The 12059-nt window shown below is 41.6% G+C and overlaps 1 protein-coding gene across 1 annotated transcript in view; it reads right to left on the bottom strand.

Annotated features, from left to right (window-relative positions):
* Nucleotides 1-6245, bottom strand: part of LOC105427730 (homeobox protein BarH2) — a 31105-nt gene extending 24860 nt beyond the window's left edge. Inside the window, exon 1 of the mRNA XM_011639604.2 lies at nt 4754-6245. Coding sequence (XP_011637906.1) covers nt 4754-5195 — 442 coding nt within the window. The 5' untranslated portion in view covers nt 5196-6245. The remainder of the gene's footprint in view (nt 1-4753) is intronic.
* Between the last annotated feature and the right edge of the window lie 5814 nt (nt 6246-12059).

Raw genomic sequence — 12059 nt, 5'->3', positions numbered from 1 at the left:
CGTACCGTTGAATATCTCTCTCTCTCTCTCTCTCTCTCTCTTCGTCTCTCGGCTCGATATTCAGATCGTGGCGGATTAATCCCGCGCGTAGATTGTGTCGTCAAAAGTCCGACAGCCGGCTCGTCGGGACGCTCGCAAAAAGGCGCCTTCAGATTTGAAATTGCTTTCGTCTCGCGAAAGTCCCCTGCATAGAGCTAGCTAATCCGTGCCAGCTTCTAAACGGTTGCCAATCATTTCCGGTTCTCGGATTAGTCGCGCGTCGAAAAGTCAGCGCGCTTGTCCGTAAGGGAAGCGAAACGGCCCTTCTGGCAGGACCTTCCGGGCCGGGACACAGAGGTGACAACAATGTGATGCCGGGGACGAGTGTTGGCTTCGTAAGCAGCTTACAGCGCCGACTCGCACACGCGCCCAAGAAATGATATTCCGCGTTGAGAAAGATCGGGTTTTTTTCACGTCTTTCTCAACTCAGACGCTAGAACGAAGCGCATTGATCCGATATTAAAATCTGTATTAAAAGAAATGCATAAAAGAAGATAGAAAAATATTTATTTATGCTTTGAATTATTTCGAGCTATTTATGTTTATACTCGTGTGAATCCGACGCACGTCGCAGTGGCGTAATCGTCGTTATACATTTACGAACTTGGAATTTCTACTTCTCAGAGAAAAAAAATTCGAAATTTTAGCGTCTCAAATTTCTTTATATCTCATTTTTTACCTTTTAAATTATTGAGTGTATATCACTAAATTTTTATATGAGATTCTAATTTCTATCTATTCTTGCTTTAAATGATATAAATGGAAACTTCGTTGTGTAAGAAATCGATTATGTTGCAAATGACTGAAAGAGCAGTGAGCAAAACACATCGCTTTCGAAGTTAGCGAAAAGATAATTTCATCGTGACATTGTAAGATATGTATGGCGATGTAAAAAAAAAAAAAAATAGATGAAATTAAATGCAGCATATACTTCCTCGCATGCGTTCCGCTTCGCGATTAGACCGGCGTCGCTGCCTCAAATTGCGTCTCGCTAATAATTCCCCGCTCATCAGCCTGATGCACACGAAACGCGTGTAATTGTCGCGTAAGGACATACCCAGAACGATAATTAGGGGCTCGCGATCCTCCAGCGAGAAGTAAACAGCTAACGAGCGATCAGCGGCGCGACGTATGATCGATGCGTAAATCCGCCGGCAATTACGTCTGGCTGTTAGTCCGACGTTAATAATTTTCTAATCAACGCCGCGTGAAAGATCGATCGTATTTGTACCGTGACGAGCCGCGGCGTCGCTCGGTCCCGCCGTTGCGCGATGGCGGAATGTAATAATCGAGATGGAAAATTGGAATGGACGGACGCGCGGGACGCTTGGAGGACTGGGTGACGAGGGGGGACGGGGGAGGGGAGGGAGGGGTGGACTGCCCCGTAAAAAATCGCCTGGGCCAATCTACGTGAAAGCGTACGGCGCGGCAATTACATCGGCGTTACTCCTCCTAATTGTCCTTCATTAATAATTCTGCGACTGTGTGGCGCGAATGGCGTACTACGGAAGGTGGATATCACACTTACGCATTGGCGATTATGGTCGCGCGCGCGCGGGGTGATAACACCAATAACAAATGCGCGTTTTATTAGCTCGGAAAAGAAAGGCGCCTCGCGTTTTAATAATCGCGGCTCTTCACATGTCGCGACTACTACAGTAGAGAATTTTTTAGGGTTTCGAAACGAATGGCTCGATATGAATTAGGACTCTGTTCGTCGTAAGGAACTGGCTTGACTCGCGGTAAGCCAGACACGTTTATTTATTAATGAATGCGATCTACTTGTTGATAGTATACAAACTCGTAAGATGTAGTAAAAATTGATTATGTAACGAGACAACTTTCTAATGGGCCTTACGTACGACATGTTATGACTTTCTTTTATCGATTTACAAAGCGAGCTATTATTTGCTAATATATGCTTTTCATGTTAAATCTAATTAAAGAATAAATCTAATTAAAGATAAATACAATGTGCTGATAATAATATGATGATAAATGCATCAAAACTGATCGATGACCGCGATAATATTATCTTATTATTATTCGAAGAATCATATTTTTAATATAATATCATTAATCGCGAAAAGCATGTTTGTAAAAGAAATAAGAAGAAATTAAATTACTCGAAAACAAATGACAATGTTTGTCATACGCTCTAGTAGATATGTATTTTAATCGTCGCAAAATATTAGTTATAAAATACTCATTTATAAAATAAATCGCGTAATCGAAGAATGCTATTTCAGCATTACACAGAAGATTTGTACGTGAGTCTCACGTTTTTTATTTTTTATGAAAATGATTTTAGAAATGATCTCAGAAGAGATAACATCTTCCTCCGAGCGTCGTTCTCCGACGAGCGAGTTATCGTTACATCCAGTACCAGAGTTTAGGTATAATAAAAACGTAAGAGCAATAGAGAGCACACGTACGATCGTGTCGCACGATTCGTAGCCCGGCACGATCCATCCCGGCGATATATCTCTTATCGCGCGGGCACTTTTCCCTATTCCCCCGTGTCACCGTAGCGAGGCAAGGACGACGATTATCGATTACCATGACGTGACTCTCGAGATTTCCAAATGCCGCGCCGGGGCTGGTCATTGGTCTTGTCCGTGAAACACTTAAGTGGCGCTATAAATAGTGACGCGCGCGCGCGCGCGCGCGCGCGGTGCAAGGTGCGAACCGTCGCGGCGAGTCAATGTCGTGGAAAAATCGGCGCCTTAATAGCCCGCCCGATGTTTTCACAAGGAAGAAGCGCCGGATTTAGTCGCCGCGGAAGCGGTATTAGTGTTACCCACGAGCCGCGCGCCTCGCCCCGCCGCCGCTTCTAATCACCTCGCCGTCGTCCGCGTAATTGTTGCTAATGCGCTCCTTTGAGAAAATAAGCCGATTACGGAATAAACAGCCGGCTTAGTCGTGTAGCGAGCGGCTTCGCGACGTTGGAGCGTCGCGTTTAAAAACAAGCAGCCCGAAGAGGAAAGGAGGACGATCCGGTCGGTCGGGAGAAGAAGCTGCGAATTAACGGAAATTGTGCCGATCGCGCGCTCGGCGCAGGTCACCTTAATAGCCCCTTCGACGAGTTCGAGAGAGAGAGAGAGAGAGAGAGAGAGAGAGAGAGAGAGAGAGAGAGAGAGAGAAAACCGCCGCCGCGGTTTCCTGTGATCGCCGGTTGGTGCGGTTTGTAGCGACGCAACATTTATTAGCGCCGTAGTAGAAATCAAATAGCGAGTAACACTTTTCAAACAAGTATTATATTATACATACGTATTAACGCGCTTTTGCGCGTCCGTCACGAGATTAATAATCTACACTCTGGGGATAATTAACGTGAAAGTTTCATCATAATTAAGAATCAATTCCCTAACGTTCCGTTTGTGCGCGCCCTCGGTTGTGTGATGCCTTTTGCGTAATACTGGTGGCTCGAAAATCTTACGAAATTCGATATCGCCCGATCAAAGAAGTTGCGACAACTTGGCACTTGTTCAGCCTGAGGGATTAAACTCCGGAGGACAGCGGGGCGCAGGTAGAAAAGATGAATGAAACAAATGAGGGTAACATAATTAAAGCTTTCGAATACCGAGTTCCAATTTAGAACCATTAGAATTCCTAAACGTTGTCGGTCGGATGGGCGCAGCAACCCACAGAGAGAAAGAGAGAAAGAGAGAGAGAGAGAGAGAGAGAAAAAAAGCAGAGAGAAAGAAAGAGAGAGATGTGTATCTCCACGGAGATATACTGATTCTCAAAAGAGGCGTCTATGCGCGCAACTAGCGACGGTCGACGTGATCTTACCGATTGGAACATCCGGTTGAAAGGGACCATGTCCCGTAAATGTCCTTGACACCTCTGTGAAAGTCCACGCGAGCGATCAGGTGAACAAATGAAATCACAATACTCGCATTTTGTAATAAGAACTGTCGATCGTTTGATTATTTTTCGATCGAGAGAGTGGAAATTTTAGCTATCGACGGATTAAAAAACACTTTTTATTTCTCTAGCTATTCTTTATTATAAAATAGTAAATTATTAATAAAAATATATAGAAAAGATAAATAGAAAGATAAATAGAAGATCGTATAAGGAATCAATTAGATATTAAGAGATCGAGAATTCAATTAATTATCGAGGGGTTGTCACGATCGTACAAACTTAATAATAAATATTGCAAATAGTAAATAAAAGATTCTGAGTTCGAGCCGATCGACTTCATTAATCCATAAATAGGATTAATTTCTTACAGATAATTAATCCTATTTAGCTATAAATGTATAATAAAGGAAAATGGAACAAAATCGAATATCGTTCATTTTCGTAAGAGATAAAAAAAGATTCGATAAAAATGAAAATAAAATGAAGATAATGCTTAATAAAATTTTAGAACATTTAAAGTTTTCTACATGTTTTAAATGTTTTAAATGTTTCAAATTTTTTATTTTTGAAATAGTATAAGATATACAGATTCTTTGTATATTAATCTATTTTCATTTTTATTCTAGTTTCTTTTCAACATATTCATTTCACAATCGCAACTAATCCGTTACTCGTTTCAGTAGCAGAACTATGATGTGAACGCGTCGCTTCCTTTCTCTTGGACGAGATTGAAAATATCGTTAAAAAAAAAAGCCACGTACCCCCATATCACCGCAGCTTCATCACATCGTTATACCGAGCGACCAGTAGTTTCGAAAGCGTGTAATAAAGTATCATTTACCATTGGATGTAACGGAAGCGCCGTCGTGGTGGCTGGCGTCGCTGTCCTCGTCTAGATTACTGTTGCTCAAGGACGTTCTGGACTGATGCCTGACACTGAGGTCCCGCGGCGTCGAGGGTGGACTTCCGGGTGGCTCCTGGCTAGACAGCCCCGACTGATGCATTTTACTGGACGCGCCGCCCAAAATATCAGTGATCATGAACCTCGATCTCTGCGGCATCGTCGTCGAGGCATCGCCCCTCTCAAGCCCATTATTATTGTTCAAATTGTTGCTTCGCGAGTCCAGCCCGTTCGAGAGACGTTCCACGCCGTTCCGATCGACGATATTCTCCAACCGATGTGCCTCTAGACCAGACATCCTGCTGAGATTCAGACCGTTATTGGCCACGGCGACGCCACTGAGAGCGGCCACGTGGTGGTTCTGCTGATGATGGACCGTCATCACGGTGGACACAGGTGGTTCCTTCGGGCTACGGGCACCTGCAGGTGCCTCTGTCGCCACCCCAGGACTCGCCCGATACCTGGGAGACAGAATCTTGCCGACGGTGACGACGTAGCCTACGCCAGGAAGAGTCGCGCTCTCACTCTATTTCAATTTCACTTCACTGTATCCCTCGGTAGACCCGATATTCGGATCACTTCTCCTTCCCTCTTGAATGTACAGTTACCGCATTATTCGGCATCATTTGACGATGAGCCTCGGATTCGTTACGATCGAGGGACTGATCTTCCGACGAGAGGATCAAGAAACCTCTTTCGCGACGAACGTCATCAGGACATGAAAACTCGCTCGCAACGTGTTGGTGATATCGATAAACGATCCAACAATAACTTCAGAAATGATTCGCACCTGAGGCGCCGAGGTTTGCAAACCGCGCAGAAGTCCGAAAGCGATTTGAGTAATCGACGGCGACGTGAAAATCTTCCAGGAAAAATCTGGAATAAATGGCGCGTGAGACAGATATTCGCGTCACGATGCGTGTGTACCTTGCACTTCCTCCCGCTTACTCGGTCGCTCCACCTCCGCCACCACCTTCTTCCCAGGCGCAATTAAGGGGCCGCTCGGCTCGGCTCCCTGGTTAATTGCTAATTGGCCACTTAACATAATTGCCGCGCATAAGAGCGGAGCCGCCGGCCATTTCCGCTTTTCTTTTTCTCCTTTTCCTTACTCGTTCAATTATTAATTATTTTTATATAAGACCCCCGTGGCGCGCTCTCCTCTCACTTTTGCACGATTATTGATGTGTTCGTGAAACAGCACGTCGTCTGCGCAGGTAGAAATAAATTTTAAACCTCCTACCGTTTTCCGACCAACTGTCTATTTAACTGTTTACGAAATAGACGATTCCTCTGAAGAAATTCAAAACATTCCTAACATTGACACATTCTTCCGCGCACTTCTTTCAGATCGCAAGCATACGTGTCTGATGAATGATCACGGATAATCACTTCTGTCAACGTTCACTTCCTTCAGTCCAGTAACCGTCACTCGATTGGTCTATCTCGGTCTATTTCGTTCCGAGAGTCTATGCGTAGACCAGTTTATCGCGATCGCCTGTCACACGTGCTCAGGATTGATCACTCCCACAGTGAGACTTTCATCAGTGCTTACCGATTTCGCAAATTGGCAAGATACTGTCACAGTTTATCAATACACTGTTCCCTTTTAAGTTTTTCACTGTCACCTGACTCGTTCACGTTTTGTTACGCTGTATAATCATTCGGATCACTTCGACCAAGCCAAATTTGAGTGAATGTTAATTTGCCCCAGATTGAATATCCATTACGGCACAAATTCCTCGATCGGCAGCATCTTCCACTTTACGGATCGGACGATTCCGTAGAAGTCGATCTGGTGCGGAATTATGAATTATCCTCACCGAGGATGAAGAATCGTTTCAATCGGCCTGTCCAGGTATTGAGAACGTAGTCGTGCACGCGAAACGTGCGTGCGCATCGAGTTGCCACGACTGGTCTGCCAGTACTGAGAACGACGGACTCTTCCGTTCGTTCCTGGGCGGCCATATCGGGATTCTGACACGCCTCCCGTTCGCCCCACCACCAACACGACTGGGCCAATCGTGCTCGTCGCCGTTAAGCATCCCGCCAATCCCGATCGAAGCAACCTCGGCGCCTCCGCTATGTGCCACGGCTACGCCCAAGTAATTTGAAATGTGTTTCAGCGGTAATTCGATATAAAATTGTAGTTAATATCTTTCATTATAGTCCGGACGAGGAGAGAAGGGGGGTGCCCAGGCTCCTCGCGCGGAAGACGACGATGGTGGGAGACATGGGAGCGGAGGCAGGGGGCTGCATGGGGGGGGATGATGGGGGGTGGAGCGGGCGGTGATACTGGTCTCCCACTTCCAACTCGCTCTCCTCGAGATGGAACAGCGAAGCGGATCGTCGAGAACGGCGGGAGAAAGCAGAGAGAAAGAGAGGGTCCAGCGAGACCCCGGCTGGAAGGGGTGAAGTGCCATCGAAACGGAGAAGGGTGGCTCCAGGCTCCGTGAACTTACTCCACGAATTTACGAATTCACGAGGACGAGCGGACAAGCGAGCGAGCGAGCGAGCGTGGCGTTTTTTGCTATGTGAATTTTTTTGCCTCCCCCCTGTCGTCGAGGCTCAAGAAAAGGCTCGTTAAGCATATCAAAGAAGCACGTTGATTAACCTGTGTTACTGACGTCGTCGTAGAATGACATTGAACATTAAATTGTGCAATAATACAAATAATCAGTGGGACTAATGATACCAGTATATATCTAAATAATAGTAAATTCAGTAATAAATTAAGATCTGATAAGATATAAGTTAATAGCTATTTTTTTGTGTAATAGGCATCACAATATCTTTCAGAGTGATTCACTCATACTTGACTGATATCTCATTGCAAATAATAATATAATTTGTAATCGAGGTTTAAATGGATTCACGTGACACATATAAGTAAATTTAATTTTTTTTTATAAAAAGAAGCAGACGTTGGGACGTTGAATTTTTTAAATGAGATTATATCTCTTAAATTCGCAGTTTTATATGCGGAAAGGAGTAAGTATAAGTCTATGTAAAAGAAAATTAAGTGACATTATTTGTAATAATCATTTTAATATAAAATTACCTTTTTGCCATTTAAAAAATATATTAATTAAACACTAAGGAACTAAAAATATCAATCATCTGCTATATGATCTTCAAATATCGGGGAAAGCTACTCAGGTAGAAATATGTCTAAAATATCTCAAAACTTTTTTTTGAAATTAAGCAATGCTTATAAATGCTTAGAAATTTTTCTACACTCTTAATCTCGTATCGTAGTATTTCTAAATTTAAGAAATTTTTTTATTATAAAAATATCTCGAATATTCTATTCTAATGTTTCAATTCTAATATTCTAACTTTTTAATCTTTAATTAAAAACTATAAAGGTATAAATAAAATTATATAATATTGGCGAAATAATACAAGTTAAATTTTTTTCTGATATAGCATAGATATTAAATAATATATTACAGAATGTACAATAACAATAATGCGGCAATTTAATTATATGCAATTATATGATAAGCTATTATTTTTCAATTTTACATCTGCAATATGTACAATCAACGATACGCGTCAACATCATTAAAAGTCGTTTAACTTTTTGCTTTAAGAATTATTGTTTACGCACGATCCTAATTCAATCGGTTTGACATCGCAAATAAAAAGTCGTTTCTGTACAATTGGCTCGCGGGACAGCTCATTTCTGTAGAAGAAATTAACGGAGCCTGTAATGCGATCGTCAAAGCGTGACTCGACATGAAAGCCGGTGACTCGTAAGAAAGTGCGCGACTAATTTTTTTCACCTTTTATTTTACACGCACCTTTACACGCGTTGCCCCCTTCGCGAATACGACGAACGAGCGTGCTCGTGTTGCACGGGCCGCGCCTGAAAGGTGATGCGTCGGTACGTACACGTCTCATTAATTAAACATGAGAATTAGATACGAGTGTCGCACTCGCGGAGCAACGTAGTGAAAAGTTAGCATCGTTAAAGAGCACACTTATTGCTTGATAATTGGCTTACTGAAATCTCCGTGGAAAGTTGGAAAGATACAATATGTAAAAATATGTAAAAAAAAAAAACACGGAGTATTTCCGATGTAAATTTATGAACACGTAGCGTAAACTAAGGTCGATTTATGATAATATTACGACGATCTTGATGATTGGAGGAATCAACGTAAATATCAATGTGTCGAATGCATGCAATTCTAAATTATATATGTATATGTCGTAACTCGCGGTCTCTTGCAACTCAAATTTTTGTTATGTTCATATTCATTTATTCTTTCGTAAGAGCCGTAACATTAATCTTCCTTAAATCAATAGTCCAACTTGAAGCGTAAACGAATTTCACCGGACGTTGTTAAAATTAATTTCTTTTATTTATCTAATGTCTCCAACATCGTATTTTTTATATTACATGAAAGAAACATTAGAAGCTAAATGGCCTCTCTCTGTGCAAAGTGCTTGTGTGTAATTGTGAAACATGAAAAAATTAAGATAAAATAATTGCGTGACAAGATAATTTGTATAAAATGATGTACCGTTTAATGGAAATGAGCGGTTAATGTCGTTAAAGTACACCACTCCGGCGTGGGCGTCGGAAATCTCGAGGAAAATTTTCTCGAGACTCTTTTGATACTTTTTTAAAAGCGAAAAGCAACCCGAAGATATTAATATGGATATATCGCGCTAATACCTCGACAAGTAATATCCATGTGTATTAAATTCACCGTCATTAAATTTACATGAGGATGTGACTTGAGCCTTGCGATCCGGTTAGGAACACGAAGTGAAAAGTTAAGAGCGTTAAAACTACTCCTATCAACGTGCCAATTAAGCCTCATAAATCCCAAACCGTCTGGCTGGACCTTAATGACATTTTTCAGTCACTTTGAAACAATGTATAAACTTAAGCTCAACATATTCAGGGAGAATTTTCTATAATCTGAACACTGTCTTACACTCTCTCTTTCTCCCATCAGAGTTTTTTAATTTTTATAGAAAATCTTAATTTTTTTCCTCGTGAAAAATAATGATGCGCTAGACTTTGTAATTATTTTTGTAATTATTAATTTATATTCTCAAAATTAAAATAAAATCTTTAAGACTGATTTTTTTTTTTAATTAATACCAGTTTTCTAATAAAATCATACAATGTAAATAAGCTAGTTTTGCTAGTAAAATCAATGTTTCCATTATCGACTTTTTTTAAAACATGTTTAAAAAAAAAAATAACGCAGTTGTACACATACGTCTCGTCGTTATAATGATAAAATGTTTCGCGAAGTAGTGTTTTCATGTTAATTAAATACTTTGGAAACCAACAGATGTTGTATGTGGAACAGAACTCGAATAAATTTTTTTTATCGGTTATCTTTAACCGACCAGTCCTTACGTCCGCCTCGATGAATTAAAAGTCGCTAATACAACAAGACAGCTCAACATCGATGCTCAACTCACTTTACAATCCGTTTTTAGCAGCTGACGTTAGAGGCGGACATTCGTACGATCGTGACCTAAGACGAATACGCACGATAAAAGTCCTGAAATTAACGATCCTTTAAAACGCTCGTAAAATTTGCCCAGATAAGAATCCACCTTCCACTTGGTCCGGCCTCTCCGCACCGTATCGTCCGCTACGTACGAAATACACTCGCGACACACAAATTTACTCCCACACGCAACCGCAAAAGTAACGCAACCTGCTCTCTTTCATTAACCGACGCCAGTGAACGAGACACACACTATTTTTTTTCGTATTGTATTATACTTTTCGCTTGTACGGTTAAAGCAAAAGATATGAAGAATATATAAAATAACAATAGTCACCAGTCTATTAATGCAATTTTTGTTTTTGGCATTTGAATTATTCTTTCTTTTTTGTAAGATATTAATTTTATATTTCTCGTAACGAAGGAAATGGATATAAAAAAATTTTCAACATCTCCATACTATTTTTTTAAAATAATATTTGATCATATATTAAATTAATTATGATTTATAAGAAGAGAATATAATTTTTGGTTGCTACATTTCAAATCCGTAAAAGTAACTGGTAACAAACGCGAAATACTACAAGCAAAAGATATGAAGAATATATAAAATAACAATAGTCATCTATTAAAAATTTTTTCGTCTATTAAGAATTTATATAAATAAAAAAATTATTTTAGGCACTAAAATCCAGCCTTGACCGAGAAACGTCTTTATTATCTATTTCTGCATCTAAACTGTTTAAATAACATTAATTATCTTTGTAGCAAGATCTATCTCTTTCTTCTATTTTCCAGAATTTCAAAATTATAATACAATATGAATAAAAAAAAGAAGACTTCTCAGATTATATTGGTAAGATCTCGTATCTAATTATTTTTGTAAATCTTGTAGGTTTTTCATAATCTTTTCATCATTGCGTTATAAACTACTCGCTTATTAAATTATTCTCAGAATTATGCCGCAGAATTTCAAGTAAATAAATGCGGCGTGCTTCTTACGCGCTCAACAACGGCACCATTGAATTCTTACTACGCGTGCACACGCACGCACATACATCCCCCCCACCCCCCCACACACACGCCCCCCCCACACACCACATACACACACACACACACACACACACACACACCACACATACACACACACAACACACACACACACACACACACACACACACACCACACACACACACACACACACACACACACACACACACACCACACACACCACAGAGGCGAGTGCGGGAGTACCGCGGAGAGCGTATCGTCAGTCGTGTGTACCGGCAAAGTGAGCGTGGGCAAACACGTCAACGAGGCGCGCTCGCGAGCCTCGCGTACACGCTCGGCACACGCACGCGGTAGACCTCATACCGTGTCCAATGCATATTCATACGGCCATACATTATACCGCGCGGTGCACGGCTCGGGGGCCGTGGCTGATCTTAGATTAAGGTAAACGCCGGTTAAGTTAACGGCTAAACTTCCATAAGTCGGGAGCCGCTCGCATGCGCATCGCGTCGCGGTACCCCCGAGGCCGCCTTCCTCCGCGAACGATCGCTTCCTCCATTCTTCTCCGTCGCGTCGCCCCGCGTGTCGGCTATTTCCTTAGCGACCGCCGATGAAGATATACGCGAACCGCCGTCCGAGAGACGTCTCCTTAGCGCCCGGCTTCTTAGCAGAGAAAATCGGAAGATATGGATATCGCTCCGAATTTTTTATCCCTAAAATTCCTTTAGTTACATGTGATCGCATGTTAATATAAT

Source organism: Pogonomyrmex barbatus, unplaced genomic scaffold, assembly GCF_055798465.1.
Source record: "Pogonomyrmex barbatus isolate J1 unplaced genomic scaffold, ASM5579846v1 scaffold8, whole genome shotgun sequence".
Taxonomy (NCBI): Eukaryota; Metazoa; Arthropoda; class Insecta; order Hymenoptera; family Formicidae; genus Pogonomyrmex; species Pogonomyrmex barbatus.
This window is presented reverse-complemented; position numbering and strand designations above follow the sequence as displayed.